General features: G+C 34.1%; 1 protein-coding gene across 8 annotated transcripts in view; it reads left to right on the top strand.

Annotated features, from left to right (window-relative positions):
* HMBOX1 (homeobox containing 1) overlaps positions 1-19253 on the top strand; it is a 196970-nt gene that overhangs the window by 114779 nt on the left and 62938 nt on the right. For all 8 annotated transcript variants that reach the window (XM_063088037.1, XM_063088034.1, XM_063088036.1 and 5 more), the window contains exon 4: positions 6059-6144. In XM_063088037.1, the coding sequence (XP_062944107.1) occupies positions 6059-6144 (86 nt within the window). The remainder of the gene's footprint in view (positions 1-6058; positions 6145-19253) is intronic.

Genomic DNA, 19253 nt, shown 5'->3' with positions numbered 1-19253 from the left:
CTCTGCTTCTTTCTTAGAACGTCTCCTTTGGTGTCTTTTGATCATCTAGGGGTCTCACTGGACTCTCTTGTTCTCTGCCATTGTGCCCTCACCCACTTCTGCTTTCCTCCAATGGGCCCCCCTCCCACTTTTCTCAAGTTTGCAGATGATAACAAGCCTTCTCAGGTCAGAGGAAGAAGTTTATTGAATGGCTGTAGTCATTCATAATCATTACAACCATGCTGTGAGGTTGATCAGAGAAACTGAGGTTCACAAAATAATTTTTCAAGAAAACTTAAATATAAGATAGTGGAGCCTAAATTACAACCCGTGTCTTTATTAATGTGTTGCTGGTATGTGTTGCCTCCATAAATAAATTTTTCATGTCTATGGATTTTATTTTATTATTAGATTTTTTTTTTTTTTTTTTGGTGGCTAGCTGGTATGGGGATCTGAACCGTTGAGCTAGGTGGTGGTGGCACCATGCTCTCCCAAGTGAGCTAACCAGCGAACCCCCTGTGTTTAAAGATTGTAATAAGATTTTAGGAAGGGTGGTTATCATAACTCAAGACAAAGTGTGGATGGCCTTGATGGGTTTGCCACTCCCCCCCCTAACTCCCCCCCCCAATAATGTTTCACTTTAAATCATGTACTAATCAAATGAATTTTTACTTGGTGGAATGTTAGAGAATTTTTTTGAACAGTGAGTCTTTCTGAGTATTCTGTGCCCACCTAGGGATATACTGCCCTTACTGATCACTTAACCCTGTGGTGATATTATAGTGGATTGAAATTGCTGTTGTCTGGTGGGGAGCATGGGTACCTGAATGCCTTCATGCCTCCTTTTCTATGTATATAGTTCACCTCTTGCTTGCTCACGTTTTCCAAACTCCAGGGCACTCAACCATAAGGCATATTTTTCAAATCTCATAATCCATTGAGTCTACACACTCAACTCCTAGTAATTTGAAGGTATATGATGGAGATTTCTTTTGTAGAACTTTATTAAGTTATAACTGTACACCTGATCAACCTGTTGAGACAGAGTCAGAAAGAAAGAAACTGCTGTTTTTTCCATTTTTGAGTTCGGGTAAAAAAAAAAAGGCAAACTAGTATGTGAATTCTCAACAAATTGTTGAATTATAACATTTTAGGATGGACTTCAAAGCTAAGAATAAAGACCCATCTCACATTTTAATGTTTTTTAAAAATGCATATATAAATATGTGTGTAAAGGTGCGTGTATATATATATACTATACACACACACACACACACATATATCTGCTGGAATGATAGTATATATCTATTAATGTATATCTGTTTTATTAGGTTTATATTATGAAATAATTTAAATGAGGCTTATCATTATTAATAAACAACTCTATACGTTAAAGATCTTATTCTTGACCATTCATGTACTGAGTTTTATGAGTATGTTAGTATTTTGTACAAAATTCCAAGACTTTCTTCCAAGTTGGTTATCTATAGATAGGCCTAACAATTGAGTATTTACTTGTGTGGGTAGGATATTTATGTTCTGCAAGTAATAAGATGAAATGATCGTGATATCTATTTACCATGTCATGTATAACTTTTAAAAATATTTTTATTTTTAATGTTTTATATTTAATATTTATATATTATATATCAATTTATATTTAATATTTTATATAATCTATTATTATATTTATAGCTTTACTTTTAGAATTGTCTTTTCAAATTTAAAATCATGCTTTGTTTATCTCCACTGTGGAAATTTATGGGAGTAGGTTTTTATTCAAATGTGAAAGAAATTTGTATATAATTGTACTTTTACAAGTGTGAAATAGGCTGTCTTGGTATGTATTGCTTCATCTCTGGAAATCTTTGAAATAAATGACTACCTTTAAGGGATCCTAAACAATATGCAGTGTACATTAACTAAGAGAATGTGGAAGACCTTGAAGCATATCATCTTTAAACTTGCAGTCTTTAGTATCATTTGTTCCAGAAATAGAAGCAATGTTGTTGTTTTTTTTTGTTTTTGGTGACCTTGGTGTTATAACACTGCGCTCTAACCAACTGAGCTAACCAGCTAGCCCAGCAGTGTGATTTTGAAACACCATAAATAACTCTTTTTTGTTTTGATTTGGGAAGCTTAAACATATTCAATAATAGGAATTTAAAGCTGTTTTATAAATTATCTTGATCAGGTTTTCCATTTTTCAAGCTTTTATCTCTAATTACAGATTTGTTCATTCATTGAACAAATTAAAGCTTTATTACATGCAAACCTCATGATGAATAAGGCACAATCTTTTAAGAACAACTATAATACAGAATGGCATGTAATATATTAGCATGTGAGTAATATGATTGAAATGCTGAAGTTAGCCATTGGAAGAAGAGATCTTTTTTTAGCTGTGAAGATCAAGAAGAACTTTTCTGAGAAGATGACAGTTAAATTGTGTATAAAAAAAGGTGATTCCACAAAGAGGCATTAATGATGAGTTCATCCAGATATTGAGAAAGGTCTGTAGATAACAGTGGAAAGTTTAGCAAGTTATAAAAATAATGGCAATAGAGGATGGAAAGGAAGAATTTCATCGTGATGTGGAAATCACCCAGATAAATGCGGCATGGCAGTGACTTGAAAAAGCTTGTAGGAGGAGATGACATGGACTTGAAATGATTAGATGCAAATCAAGTGGTAACTTACCTTGGAAGTAAGCTATGGAATCAAAGAAAAGATCAGCCCACTCTTCACTTTAATTCCATAAGACATGAGGAGTACAAATCTTGAGGAGTATGAGATTTTTTAAGAGAAGGGAAGAACACGGGATTCATTTTCTTTAAGAAGTATGTCAAATTTCAGATAAAGAGGAATTAAGGAGTAGGAGAAGGTGAGGGAAAGAGATTTGGAGTAAGTGAAGTTTTCATACTAATAAACTGGTTGTTTCACAAGGTATAATGAAGATAATAGTAGAGGCAGGCTGTTAAAGAAGGCTGAATAAGGAGAGAGTGAGGGGGAATGTGTAAAAATTTAAAGAACAAAGCCAACCCTGTGGAATGGAACTCTGTTCTCTTTTTATTTGTTTATTTTATTTATTTTTGTTGTGGTTTTTTGTTATCTGTTTGAAATACACAAGAGAATTGGACACAATGAAAGTTGAATGCTGTTACTATTTTGAAAATACCTAGTAAAACCAACTAAAAGACACATCACTGCTTGTGTCTAAATAGCCTTTATAGAACTCTTTCCAAGGTGCCTTAAAGTACCTGGTACAGATGTTTACTTTAGTTTTATGTGATTATAGCAGGTCATTTGTTTCTTCTTTTCCTAGGTAATTTTCTGAGGCTTTATAAAATAATAGTCAATGTTTATGTGGTGCTTTTACAATTTCCGAAAAGTTTTGCATTAAAGAATTCTTTATTTTATATATTACATACACATTTATATATACACATTTAATAGAAATTAAATATTTGATTTTGTTGCTTGGAGAAAAATTTTAAAAACCTTGTGAAGGGGGTATTAGTGTTCTTATTTTACCAGATGAGGAAACCTGGGTCCAGCTTTATTAAATGACTTGCCTGTGCACATCCTTATTTTTGCAGGGGAGGGTGGCTGTCTGGTAAGGAGATCCAAACCCTTGACCTTGGTGTCTTTTACGTTTTATGGTTTTCTTTTGAAAAAGCATCTCTATGGTAAACAGTAAAGAGTTTTTGATGTTTTCTTTTAACTCCTTATGGGTACATAGAAACTTTCCAAATGCCTAAAAATGTAGTCTACAAGAGCATTAAGTGAATTGCTGCTGTTTTGTAGATTTTTGGAGTTTTTTTCCTGTCTTGCTGTAGTTTTTGATAATATCATACTGCAGTGCTGTGAATAATTCACAAACTGGATATTCCCCATTGGAATAACTGAATGTTATCTTCTGTATATGATTTAATGTCTACTCTGGGTGAGTTTGATTTAAAATAAATTGATTTAAATTCCTTTAAATCATTAGTCAAGAAAATGCCATTTAATCATTTTTTCCCACAAAAGTACATTTTTTATTTAGCCTCAATAAATATTCTCTTCAGTTCAGTTTTATTTTCCCAGAAGGTCTTTCTATACATTGAAATGCAATGTGTTATTTTAAAATTTCAGGTTAATTTTGTAGTTATATTAGAAACCAAATAATTTGGTTATTTTATTTACCTAAGCCCAGTTGACGTAGATACTGCTGAAATTTATCTCTTGCTTAGCTAATTATTGATGTATATTTGTGAACTGTTTGTTCTATGTTACCCCTATTTTAATCAGCAGTTGTTTTGTTTGACTTTAAAATATATTTATTTGTGCCTTTTTATTTCATATACACAATTGTAAAATACAAGGAGAATGCATATTTTTTAAAGAAATATTTCAAACACAGACAAGCATTTTGGGAGGAATTTAGCCAGTATCTAGGTCAGAATCTGGATCATTATAAGAAATTTAAAATATTGTATTAGGCAGCTGTTATTATCTTTGCTTAAGAATCTTTTTGGCACTGGCCAGTTAGCACAGCCTTGCAACACCAAAGACTCAGGTTTGGATTCCTGAACTAGTCAGCCGCCAAAACAAAATAATCTTTTTGATTAGGATTTCTAACCAATAGATTGGAATATACTCTAGAGCTACAGACTGGAAATTGTCACCACTATCACTTCTCTGCTCTTTTCCAGAATTCCCAGAAGAGAACATGGAATACACTAGCAGAGTGTATAACTCCTTGTCAAGGGGCTTAAAATACCTGAGCTAAGTTAAATCTCAACTGATTTTTTTTAGATAGAATACTTTAGTTTCTCCAAATAACCTACAGAGAAACTTAAGCTCCTATAGAGAGTTTGTGGTTCATTCACAAAACAATTTGTAAAGGTTTTGCGATTACTTTGTCTCACGTAAGGTGTCAACAGTCTTTTACCGTAAAGGGCTAGATAATAAACACTTTAGACTTTGTGGCAAGAGACAAAATTGAGGGTATAATGTAGATACTTATATACAAGAGAGAAAACAGTCACAAATTTTTATTGACAAAATTCAACACAGAATAGTAATGACTGAGTACTGTTTTTTAAAAATACAGGCCTACTGATGAGAAGAATGAAATTGGCGGGGAGTGTTCCCTGTCATCAATTTGATTGTGAAAGTGATTCTTAGCTCATAGGTTGTGTAAACAGAGGTGGCAGGCCGGATTTAGCCCATGGGCCACAGTTTGCTGAGAAATTAGTCAATTTTAAGAGTTTAAGTATAATTTCTATTTAAGTATTCTGTTTGTTTTGCCACTCACTGTCATTCCTGTAAATGTCTGGTCTTTTGAGAATTTTGTGAGTTTTTAAGTAAGTACAACTTTATAACAGGCATCTTAGCAGAGGAAAACTGAGGTCTATAATATGTAATCCCAAGCAGAATATAGTATAACATTTAGTATTCTGTATATTATATGTAATAGGAAATTAATAAATGCCCATTCATATTAAAATTTTGTATTCAACCCATTTCACTTAAATTTTTTTGTTTATACAGGAAAAAGAAGGCAAGGGCAAAGCCTTCTTAAAATGGCTGCTATTTTTGCATTTGTGAGAATGATGATGGTTTCTATTCCCTTAACCATTTTAAAGGTTTTAAAATGAACAATGTTTATGCAGTTGCATAGTTAACATTCAGACTCATAGTCTGCTTACAACTGATCTTTGTTGTTGCTTTTTATTTCTCTAGGATTTCTGTCTGTGTAAGATATATTTATTCCCTAGTTAATGATACTTTGTATGTCCCATGTGACAGCCTTGTTCCTAATGTGAATTATACACAACATGCAATTAACCATCCACTGGTGTGAAACATCTGTTGTGGCCTTCACTAAAGTGTCTGACAGTGTGATGTTTTAGGATTTGAATATTTGGTGTTTCTTTGTTTCATATTTTCACACGTTTGGTCCGTTTACTTTTTATTTTTGTGTCCTTTCTTTCTATGTTCTCCCCACCTCTCTGCTTCACCTTTCTTTTAGCAAAGATGTGGATTTCTGCCTTCAACATACATTGTTGGTCTTGTCTTCTGTTTTTGTTAGGAGGGACAGCAGTGTGATAAAAGAGGAAATCAAAGCCTTTCTTGCCAATCGGAGGATTTCCCAAGCAGTTGTTGCACAGGTAACAGGTAAGAGATGAAGAGCCCTTTATTCTGGAATCTTGTCTGGTCTCTGCCTTCTGGTGCAGATGTTGGAATATTGCTTGCTTTACTGCAATGCAGTGCAGATCTGTCAACTGAGGCATAATAATGTATGCCTGTGATTTAAAACCCATTGTCTCCAATGTCATGGACCTTTTCCAGCGACTTTTTTAAAACTTGTGCTAGTAAATTTTATAGCATTTCTAATAAGCACAAAATTCCCTGTTTTATAGCTAAAAAAGGATTTCTCTAGTTTTAGTTGTAAGAGAGCTTTTGACACATGCACATCCAACTGCTATCTATATTTTAGATTTCTAAAAGCTTTGCAGCCCTCCAAATCTAATTCCTGATTTTACCAGTTGTATAATGATTCATAAGGGTAAAGAAAATTGTGTTTTTAAACCACTTTTCTGTATGTGAAAGCTTTCCTCAAAGCGTTACTGAGAAGATAAGAGTTACCATTGTTTTCTCTTTGTTTCTTCAATCCTATCCCATTCTCACCTCACTCAAGTCCCATCCCTAGTTTGTGGTGTATATGGGTCATTCTATATTCAGATTGCATTTTTTATGAAGTTCTCAAATTTGGGGTAGCATGTCTTTTCTTTCTTGGTATGTGGTCTTCCTTTCTTGGCTCTCAAAGACCCTTAAAAAATTAACTGTGCCTTAGTCATTAGAGGAACCAGAAAACTCTTTCAACTACATTTTGTAGTTGCTACATTGTTATACTCTGTACATTGATAGATATAAAAATTAATTTTCCCCTCCTTTTTATAACATGCTACTGGCAAGCTATGTGACTTTGGCTTTTTTAGCCTTTGTACCCCAGTTTTCTTGTACAATGAAATACTTGTATCTGATCTTCAACAGTACCTTTCAATTTTAAAATATTTCTTTTCTCTAAACATTGATACATATTGAAGTTAATTTACCTAAAAGGTTGTTACTGACCATTGGTTAAAAATGAAACCTCAGATTTCAAAAGTTTTAAATTTCATCCCAAAGATCTAAGGTCAGTTGATCTTTCATAATACGTGTGTGTGTAATATATTACACTAGTAATATTTTTTATAAATGACATCTCTGTTTATGATAGAAGTCTTTAATTAAAGACATGCCTTTCCATATGGAAGTCTTAAACCAAAGGACAGTATGTGAATTTAATTGTGGTAGTCTCTGGGTATTTTTCAATAGGATATTTAAAACACATTGTTAACCTCTATCTTCAAGGCCTAAGTTATGTTGCTTAAGGCAGTGTAAGGGCAAGTTTAACTGACACTGATAGGCACTAGATGGAGTGCTGTCTTTCAGTGCTTTCACTTCAGGCACACGACTAGAAGCAATTCTAGTTTGCCAGCCTAAAAAAAAAAAGACAAAAAGACAAAGTGGTAGTGTCAGAGAGCAGCACTACAAAGCTGATTTTTTCAGGTGAAAATATTTCGAAGTGTGTTGAATACCCTGACTCTTGGATCATCTTGGACTTTTAAAACAGTAGCTTTGAAACCCACCCAACATTGATGCAAATTATAATAAAATACTTTTAAAAGCATTTCTTAGGCATATCTAAATGCATTAGATATACCATACTGCGTTAAACCTGATGCATCAAATATTGCCTTTTTAGAAAGGGAAACCAAAAGATATGTTTTCACATCTTGCTACTCAAAATATAGTCCACAGAACAGCAGTACTGGCATCACCTGGGAGCTTGTTAGAAATGTAAAAATACAGTATCATTCTAAACTTACTGAAACAGAATTTACATTTTAACCAGACCCCCGGGTGGTTTAGGTTTGAGAAGTGTGATGGTACTTCAAAAAGTTTGTGGAAGAATACAATTAAAAGAAAATACAACTCTTTCCATGAACTTTTTGAATACTCACTTTGCTATTCTAGGAGACTATTAGACTTTCCTGACATTAACTTCAGTGGATTGGCATTGTTTAATATTGTCTCACTCTGTAGTAGTTGTCATGATGCCATCTCCTGTTTCTGAAAGCAAGTGTTGAAAATATATTTACACATATATTATGTCTTGTATCACATGGACCTTCTTTTTTCTTCCATTAAAAATTGGTTTCATCATCCCTTGAGCAGATATCTTTCGTGGTTTTCCATTGTCTAAAAAGAGAAATTCCTTATAATCTGACTTATAATCTCCTTTTTAATTGCCCACTTCTATTCAACTACTTCCCATTTCCAGAATCCCGCTCACTTGGGTGCTTCCAGACTGTTGGCTGTGCCTGGGATGCCTTTCACCTCCTCATCTCAGCCTTGTCAGTTCCAACCTATCAAGACTATCTCAGTTGTTTTCCTCCTTCTTCTAACTTTGACCACTTCAGCCCACACAGACCTCTGTCCTTTCTGAAATTAATTACACTGAGTTTACCACTAAGGTTTAGTACTCATTTCAGTTATGCATTTTAGAGTAATGTTCTTCAAAGGCAGTGATCTTGTCTTACACATCCACAGAGAATCTAGCATTGTACATATATTCTGAACATTTCATGTATACCTAGCTGCCTTGGAGAGCGAAGGGAGTATTGGTGATGTTTACAAAAGCTCTACATGTGAAACATTGTCCAGTATAGCTTTGTTCAGTGGTGTGCCCTCTTTAGAAACAATTATTTACTCAACAAATGCTGCATGAGTTTTTGCCCTTAAGGAACTTGCCTTTTTTTTTTTTTAATCTACTTCAATTATTTATACAAGGCAAGGTAATGAGGATGATTGATAACTAGTTTGGTTCATTGTCCTGTTGGTCAACTTACTGAATTCAGTGTTTCTTGTGTATTATTGTGTTATATTTTTCACACGGCCTGTCCAGTCATCAAGCAAAACTCAGGGGCAAGGCTTCTCATTGCATAGAAGAGATCCAGTTAGAGGATAGTGAGTTAGTGAGAACCTAGATAAAGCCTGGCCCTCGTAATTGATCCACCTGGGAAAGAGTGAGTAAGAGTGAGGAAGTCTCCTAGTCACCGATCGCTCACTCCTGGAGTCCCTGATCAGTATAGAGACACATTTTTCTGTCTTTAAACAAATTAGTCAAGTGTATTTTAGAAGAATAGCAACCTGATGAAATCTACCCCAAAATAAAATTTAGGATATGGTGTTCTCGAATCTTGTTTTGAAACAGTTTCTCAGTTGTTTTCCCCCTTATTTTAACTTTGACCACTTCAGCCCATGCAGACCTCTGTCCTTTCTGAAATTAGCCAGGTAAGTTCAACTCTAACATGTGAAATGAGCCGACCTTGAGTTAAAAATGAGAACGAGGGGTACAAAACAAAAGAAAATACCAAACACAGAGTGTAGGGAGGTGCAAAATTATAACATGTGTGCTAGTTCCAAATACAGGGGTTTCTTTTTATAGATTTGAAGGATTTCCATAATAAGATAAACAAGAAGTTCATGGGTGGGGTCTGTATAAATAATATCCTGCTGATAGAAAAAGTGACAGTATAAACAGGATGTAACGACAGTGCCTGCTGAGTTCCCAGCATGTTGTTTGTAGTTTCTTTTTACGGTCACAGCCGCTTTTCCAGGGGTGGATTTTTACCTCTGCAAGAGGTCACCCAAGATTTTAAAAAATTCTCACTGACAGTGGTGGAGTGGTGAGTATAGCCTTCGTTCTAGTAATAAACACATGCATTCTGTATTTACTTTGGGGATAAAATGTTTTCTTTGGTTGTTTAAGAATTCTTAAAACATAATTTTTTTAAATGACCTCTGGGAAAAATCAACCACACAGGATAAATGAGTAAATGGACAGAGCTTGGTGAGTGCTTATCAGCCAAAGAAATATACTAATTGGATTCATGTCCTCAAAAAAGTAAATACATGGAAGAAGAAAAGACTTTTAGTATATCTGGATTTTAAGAAATTTATCAAAATTTTGTTTTCTTGAATTGTAGTTTAATGGAAAAGCAGCAGAGTACAAAGTTTCTAGCCTTTCGGCCATGAAATAGCCTTGTGACCCAGAACCTCGTTTTCCTTATTTATAAGATGAGGGGTTTTCACCAAATAATTTGTCTTTGTCCTTTTGGGCTGGCTGCTATAACAAAATACTGTAAACTGATTACAGAAATTTATTTCTCACAGTTCCAGAGGCTAGGAAGTCTGAGATCAAGGCAGATTCAGTGCCTATAGAGGGCCTGCTTTCTGGCTCATGGATGGTACCTTCTCGTGTCCGCACATGGTGGAAGGATTTGGGGGTGTCTCTAGGCCTCTTTTATTTGGGCACTAATCCCATCTATGAGGGTTCTGCCATAACCTAATCACCTCTCAAAGGCCCCACCTCCTAATACCATCACCTTGGAGGTCAGGATTTCAACATATGAATTTGGGGGAGATAAAAACATTGAGACCATAGCAGTTTTTAAGAATCTTTTCTAGTTGTCTAATTGTATTCTGTTTTTAAACTGTAAGTACATTTAACAGGTGTGTTTCTTACCTATATCTAGTGGTTCTCATTTCTAAAAGGTAAGGATTTGTGTAAAGACAAGTTCTGAACTGGTTTTAGAAATGTTACAGCTGTCCCTATACCGGCCAGCCACCAAAAATAAATAAAAAGAAATGTTACAACTGTACTCAGCTCAATGAAGGATAAAAATACTACATATTTGATTCAATTATAATAGATTTTTTAAAAGGTGGATATGTGTTGATCTTTTGCCTAAGCAGAGAACTTCAAGCCAGATTAAAGTCAAATTCTGTTCTGAACTTCAAATCAGACTAAAAACCAATTAAAATGTCAATATGCTTTAAAAAAAAAAAAAAAACTTCATTTTCTTAAGTATTTTTAGGTTCACAGCAAAATTGAGCAGAAAGTACAGAGTTCTCGTATACTGCCTGCCCTGCCCCAAAATATAGCCTCCCCCACTATCACCATCCAGCAGCAGAGTAGTACATCTGTTACAATCAAACCTACATTGACACGTCATTGCCAACCAAAGTCCATAGTTTACATTAGGGTTCACTCTTGACATTGCATTTTTTATGGGGTTTGGCCAAATGTATAATGACACTTATCTACCATTAAGGTATCACACAGAGTTGTTTCAGAGCCTTAAAAATCCTCTGTATTCTGCCAATTCATATCCCACCCCACCCCACCCCTGCAACTACTTATCTTTTTACTGTCACCATGGTTTTGCCTTTTCCAAAATGTCATTTAGTTGGAATCACACAGTATGTAGCTTTCGGATTGGCATCTTTTACTTAGTAATATTCATTTAAATTTCCTCCATATCTTCTCATGGCTTGATAGCTCATTTTCTTTTAACACTGAATAATATTCCATTGTCTGGATATACCACAGTTTCTTTATCTGTTCATCTACTGAAGCATATCTCGGTAACTTCCAAGTTTTGGCAGTTATGAGTAAAGTTGCTATAAATAAGTAGAATTTATATCTACATTAGAAAAGCAATGTTGGTGAAGCATAAATCACAGACCGTGGAATTGTCCTGTCATAATACAGCCCGATGCTATTATCTTGTTCATCTAACAAGGTTTCATCAGTTCCTCCCTGGTGGATTTTACTGGTTTTGTAGATCTCCGGTGTGAAGGCTATCGTCTGTCTACAAAATGGACTGGTTTTTCTACGTGTGAGATGTATCTCTGTCTCCACATTGAAAAAGTTTAGAGTTTTTGTTTCTGTTAGGAGAAACCTTTTCAAATCTTTGAATGGACTTCATTTATCAATGTTATAAATGTTTTTGCAGAGTACATTTTGGGATTTTCTCTTGTCTGGCAGCCTCTGGAGAATAAAAACAGATGTCCTGTGGTTCGAAAAAATTCTTAGTTTTTATCTCATTTTTTTTCGTCTTCAGTTTGTTGGCAAACTATTTTCTTGTAAACACACGAGGTTACTTTTTTTTCCATAGGAAAAAAATAGCCTCCTCTATCTGAATACCCATATTTTCTCACTTTGGTGACAGATAAGTAAGAAATTGGAGTGAAAATAATTTTGGAGATACTTTTTGTCATTAAAAAAATCAGTTCTCCGCAATTATTGAAATTCACTGTCCTGCTACAGCATTCATCATCTGAAATGCAATGCATAGGACTCTACAGTGTTAGTGTAAAAGTTAGAAAAGTTAGTTATCAAGTATAAGACAAGCTCTCTCTTCTACCTGTATTTAAAGTAGGAACTATATTTTAAAAATTTTTATTCCACCCTAAGTCTTGACAGTGACTTATAAAGGTTAGGCACAGATGTGGTTTCCCTTAGTAATTTTTAGTTTTGTTTCTCCCCAATTCTCATTTCCTAAGATTAGGGGGAAAAACCTGTACTTCAGGTGTAACGTTCCTTTGACTGTTGTGGGGAATACTTCTTTCCTAACATAATTTAATTTTCCTTATATTAAAACAAAAATTGACAGGGATAAATGACCAAAAAAAGGAAAGGATACCCTAGTGAGAAAGTCACAAGTTATCTGTGTGTGATAAAATAGCAAAACCTGAAGTTCAACTGTAGTCCATGTGGGTCTTATTATAATAAGGAAATATTATCAATAACTTCCTGCAGAAGAAGGCTCTGAAGAGAATAAGGGCCATTTTTTGTAAACTATAGATATGGTCTTTTAGACATTAAGGAATTATCCTGTTCCCTCTTAAAGTTTTACTCAGGAATAGACCTTAAAGATTTTAGCATCAATTGCTACAAATAATTTGTTCTGTCAGGAAGTTGTACTAGATTTAGTAATAATATGTAGTTACCAGATCTGGATAGGTAAGGAACTGAAGCTTGAACTAACCAAACTACAACTGAGGGCCTTGATATCTGAGAGGCTATAACATTTTGAAGTGATTGTTCAAATTCTTTTGGCTTATAAAAAAGCTTTTAATATCAGAATGTGTCAGCTTCAGGTAAATTTCACTATATTATTTGGTCCTCACAAAATAAACTTTGTATATGCAGGGGAAATGTATTTTGTTTTGTTTTTTCCTTTGTTTTTGATCACTTTTATTGAGAAAATTTGCATAAGAAAGAGCACAGTTCTGAGTTGTAGCAAGTTTATACAATGATATAACCATTAGCAAAATCAAGATATAGAATGTTTTCAGTATTTCAACAAATTCTGTCCTGTGTGCATTCAAATACTTCTCAACCCCACTCCCTGGCAGTCACTCATCTGCAATCTGTCAGTTTTGTTTTGCCTTTTCTAGAGTTTTGTGTGAGTGGAATCACATAATACACGCCTTTTGTGTCTGGCTTCTTTCACTTAGCATGATGCTTTTGAGATTTGTTATTGTTGTTACACGTAGTTCATAACTGTTAAAGGCTGAGCACTATTCCATTGAATGGATGTAACAAAATTAGTTCATCCATTAGTCAGTTGATGGACATTTGGATTGTTTCCAGGGTTTGGCTATATTACAAATTAAGCTGCTGTGAACATTTGTCAACAGTTTTTTGTGGGCACGTGTTTTCATTTCTCATGGGTAAATACCTAGGAGTGAGATTGTGGGGTTGTTGGTAAGTACGTTTAATTTTTTAAGAAAGTGCCAAACTGTTTTCACATGTGGCTGCACTGTTTTCTATTCTGCCAGCAATGGATGAGAGTTCCAGTGTTGCTCTGCTCTGTCTTTAGCACTTTGTTTTGTGTTTGTCTTTAAGTTTGGCCATTCTACTGCATATATGATGGTATCTTGCTCTAATTTTGTTTTGCATTTTCCTAATGACTAATAATGTTGAACACCTTTTCATATGATCATTTTCTAGTCATGTATTTTCTTAGGTGAAATGTCTGTCAAATCTTTTGCTCACTGTTTTATTTGCTTTGCTTTTTTTTTGGCAGCTGGCTGGTACTGGGATCCGAACCTGTGACCTTGGTATTACAGGGCTGTGCTCTAACCCACTGAACTAACCAGCCAGCCCTTCCCATTATTTTTCAGTCAGGTTGTTTGCCTTATTTATTATAAGAGCCTTTGTATATTCTGGGCACAAGTCCTTAAATATAGGGATATCCATATACCCTAGTCTGAGGCTTGCAGTTTCATTTTTTAACATTATCTTTCAACATTTTCATTTTTTTAACATTATCTTTCAAAGAGCAAATGGTTTTAATTTTGATGAAGTTATATCTAAGAAAATTTGCCTAAACAAAGTGTTAAAGATTTTCTTTTCTTCTTCTTCTTTTTTTTTTTTTTTTTTTTTTTTTAGAAGTTTTATAGTTTCAGCTCTTAAATTTAGATCTATGGACTATTTCAAGCTAATTTTTGTGCATGTATAAGGTAAAAGTTGACATGTATTTTTTTTTTTTTTTCTTATGGAGATCCAATTGCTGGAGCACCATTTGTTGAGAAATCTAGTCTTTCCTTATTCGATTATTTTGGCACCTTTGTGAAATACAGTTGAACATATATGTGTGATTTACTTGTGGGCTCTCTGTTCTGTTCCATTGATCTTTATTTCTATCTTTATACCAGTATAAAACAATAGGTTGTTGTAGACTTATGGTATGTCTTGAAATCAGAAAGTGTAATTCCTCCCAACTTTGTTTTTCTTTTTCAAGATCATCGTTGACATTCTAGGTCTTTTGCATTTTCATATACATTTTAGAATCAGCTTTTCAATTTCTACAAAAGAGCATATTTGTAGTGAGATTGGCACTGGGATTGGGGTTAAATATATAGATCAATTTGGCATTGGGAATTGACATCTTAATGATAGTGAGACCCATGAACATGGTATATGTCTCCGCTTGCTTAGGTCTTTATTTTCTCTCAATCATGTTAGTAGTTTTCAGTGTATATGTATTGCACATATTTTCTTAAATATCTCTCTAAATATATTATTATTATGTTGCTATTATATTGGTACTGTTTTTAATTTCAGCGTCCTGCTTCTTGATCCATAGAACAATTGATTTTGGTATATTGACCTTCTGCTCTGTGACTTGCTTAACTTATTTGTTCTAGTAACTTTTTAAAAAAATAAAATCTTAGAATTTTCCATATAGACAATCATGTTATCTGTGAACAGAGATAATTTACTTCTTCCTTTGCTTTGTTTTTTACAATATTGTTTTTGGTTTTGGTGGCTGGTAGGATTGAGGGGAATCCCGTGACCTTGGTGTTATAACACCACACTCTAACCAACTGAGCTAACCAACCAGCCCTACTTCCCTTTTCGATGTGGTCCTTCTTTTATTTTTCTTACCTTCTCTTAGTAAGACCATCACTTCAGTCTTGAGTAAAATAATGAGAGCAGGTATCTTGTGTTGTTCACAATCTTAGGCAGCAAGCATTCAGTTTTTCACCAATTTTTAAGTGTGATCTTAGCTGTAGGTTTTTCATAGATACATTTTATTAAGATGCCTTTCAAGGAGCATTCCCTTCTATTTCTGATTTCTAACATCATGAGCAAATGTTGTATTTTAGCAAATGTCTTTCCTACATCTATGAGATGACTGTATAATTTTTCTTTTTTAGTCTTGTTAATATGCTGAATTATATTGATTACATTCTGGGAAAAACTCAACTCAGTCATGATATATTATCAAATATGTATCATTTGATTCAATTTGCTGATGTTTTCTTGGGAATTGTTACATTTATGCACATGAATGGTATTGTTCTGGGTTTATTTTATTTTTATCTATTCTTGTAATGTCCTTCTATAGTCTTATCATCATAATAACGTTGGCCTCATGAGGTGAGTTAGAAAGTGTTCTCTTCTCTTGTATTTTCTGGAACAGTTGGTGTAGAATTGGTATTATTTCTTCCATAGATTTCGAGACTGTACCTTTTTATTATAGTGAATATCTTGTACTCGTCATGACTTACCACCTGGATCTAATCCTGTAGAGCTTGTACCCTGTACTGAAGTCAGCGGAGTAGAATATAGAATAGTAGAGATTATTGGGTCTTTAATACCTTAAAAATTGCTAGCACTTTTCTACATGGTTTTACCCTTGGCAGGAATATTTCCTCATGCCAGTTGCCTAAAATAACAGTATTACAAGCTACAAACCAAACGGAATTAGCTGTAGATACAGCATTGGCCCTTCCCGTGTGCCATTGTGATGACTGAGTAAAGAGCAGTATTTACTTGGTAAGCTATGAGATTTTGCTTCTCATAGTAGCTTTAAGAGTGTTATGTGACCTCTCTCTACATCTCCCAACCAGATCTGTGGACATCATCTTGGTTTGGAGCACATTGATTTTAAAGTACATATGCAGTATAATATTGCCCCAGACTTGTTGTCATTGTATTTGATGAGAAATATAGGAAAAGATTCTTAGAAACATTTTTTTCAAAAGATGACTGGTAAGGGGAACTTAACCCTTGACCTGGTATTGTCAGCACCACACTCTCCCAAGTGAGCCAACCAGCCATCCCCATATTAGGGGTCTGAACCCTTGGCCTTGGTGTTTGTTATCAGCACCACACTCTCCCAAGTGAGCCATGGGCTGGCCCCGTCTTAGAAACATTTTAAATGTGATCTTTTATTTAAAGTTTTGAGCCACTTTAAGAACCAGAATATGCTATTTTCCTAAAAGTGTTTTTTTCTCCTTTGACAGTTTTTGAAATAAAGATTGTCCTTTGCTCCCAACTTCTTCCATTGCTAAACAGTTTTTGAAGGACATTTATTACCAGTTTGTCTTGATTTTTTTCAGGAGATGAAGACTGTCTTTGAAATGTTTGAGTGATATGTGTTAAAATAATCATCCTCATGCATAATAATATTTGGTAAGACTATCTCTTAAACCATTGTTTGACCACATTTCTTTCCCAGTCTGTAGCCCAGCTTCATCATTATGCCAAATCCCTACCATGACAGCATGCAGTCAGCTAAGTGAGTTACAGATGGCAGTGGCATTGCTTTTTACTAGCTTGCACCCTCTTAGATAAACCTCTCTTTTTGGAGAGTTTTTATTTTTAGCTATAATTTATTTAGCACTTATCAAGTGCTAGATGCTGTGCCAACTGTTTTATAAATTTGTGAGGCAGGTGTTAACTTCCTCAGTTTCAGATGAGAAAACTGAGGCTGAAGGAGATGGACTCATTTGCCCCTAGTAGTACAGCTAGTTGCTGTTTGTTGTTCTGCAAAGCCATGTTTTTAACATAGCCATTCTGTATATAGAGGAAGTGTAGTGCAGTGGTCAGGAGTATGACTTTGAGGGTGAATGGCCTGGAATCAAAATCTGATTTCTGTCTCTTAATAGTTATGTAACTTTGGGCAAGTTTTGAACATCTTAAGCCTCAATTTCTTCTTCTGGAAAATGGGAATAGTAATAATAATAATACCTACCTAAAAGTGTTTTTGAGTGGATTAAATGAGTTAGTTTAGATAAAGTTTCAAAAGGCACGTAGTAAATGCCATAGAAATTTTTCTTTACTATCATTATTAATAACCATTGTAACTGCATAACTTTCAGCAAGCAGTCATTTCACATTCGTCTCTCTCCAGATTGCCTTTTTTGAAGCTAAGCTTCCTGAGACTAAATATGTTAGCTATAATTTTAATAGCCTTGGACAACTTTTAATAATGAACTTTTAAAAAATAAATAGGGTTAGTGGGTTTTTTTCTTCCTTAGTTTTTATTTTTGAAAATATATTCATGTGGTTGAAATTTCAAGGAAAACTTCAGAAGACTATATATGCTAAATCTATGTCCCTCAGCCTAGTCCCGCTTTCCAAAGAGACTAATGTTAACAGTTTCTTCAAAGATATTTTATGCATTTATAACAAAACAAGTATGTCTACAGTTCAACTTGATAATAATTAGTATTATTCTTTAAATATACATACTCTTGTATTATTTACTTTACACTTTTTTTTGTTATCGATTTCTAATTTTATTCCATTGTGGTTGGAGAACATACTCTGTATTAATACTTGTTTTATGGCATATTATGGCCTATCATAGGGAATGTTTCATATACACTTGAGAAGAGTGTATATTCTGCTGTTGTTGGGTGGAATATCCTATAGATGTTTGTTAGGTCTAGTTTGTTCAGTGCCTTTCAGGTCTTCTGTTTCCTTGTTGTTATAGTCTGTCTGTTTGTTCTATCTATTATTAAAAGTGGGTCTTGAAATTTCCAACTATTATTGTTGAATTATCCCTCAATACTGTTAGCTTTTGTTTCATGTATTTTGGGGCTTTGTTATTTGTTTTTAATTATATCCTCCTCAGGAATTGACCCTTCTATCATTATAAGATGTCCTCTTTTTTTCTCTAGTAACAAGTTTTATCTTAAAGTCTGTTTTGTCTGATGTTAGTATTTAACTGACACCAGAGTTCTCATTTGGTTACTGTTTGCATGATATATCTTTTTTTTAATGATAAGTGTTTAATTCCTTTAAATTTAATGTAATTATGATAAAGTAGAGTTTACATCAGTCATTTTACCTCTGTTTTCTATGTGTTGTGTCTTCTTTGTTCTACTATTGCTTGATTACTTCCTCTTCTGTGTTAAATACTTTCTAGTATATGAGTTTAAGTCTGTGGTCATTTTTTTACTATATCTTTTGAGTTATTTTCAAAAAATTTGTTTCCCTGGGGATTATCATTAACATCTTAATTCGTAAGTCTGCTCTATATTAATACCAATTTAATTTCAATAGTATAGAAAAACTTTGCTCCTATGTAGCTTTATTTCCTCTCCCTCCTTTTTGTCATCATAATCATACAAATAACATGTTTATGTTGTGTGCCCATCAACTTAGATTTACAATTATTTCATTATACAGTTTTCTTTTAAATAAAACATAGGGGAAAGAATTTATAGACCAAAAAATATATTTATACTGTCTTTTATATTTACCTATGTAGTTACCTCTATCATCACTCTTTTTTTCTTCATGTCTGTTCTAGTTGCTGTTTAATGCCTTTTTATTTCAGGCAGAAGAACTCTGTTTAGGATTTCTTATACGGCAGATAATGCTGGCATCAGATGTTTTCCAGTTTTGTTCATCCAGCAATATCTTCAGGTCTCCTTCCCATGGTTTCTGATGAGAAATCAGTTGTTAATCTTATTGAGCATTCCTTGTGTGTAATGAGTCACTTCTCTCTTGCTGCTTTCAAATTTTCTCTTTGTCTTTAGTTTTCAAAAGTTTTTATGTGTCTGGGTGTGGAACTCTGAGTTAA

The sequence above is a fragment of the Cynocephalus volans genome, chromosome 2 (assembly GCF_027409185.1).
Source record: "Cynocephalus volans isolate mCynVol1 chromosome 2, mCynVol1.pri, whole genome shotgun sequence".
Classification (NCBI taxonomy): Eukaryota; Metazoa; Chordata; class Mammalia; order Dermoptera; family Cynocephalidae; genus Cynocephalus; species Cynocephalus volans.
The sequence above is the reverse complement of the archived record's forward strand: the minus strand, read 5'-3'. Positions and strand labels throughout refer to the sequence as shown.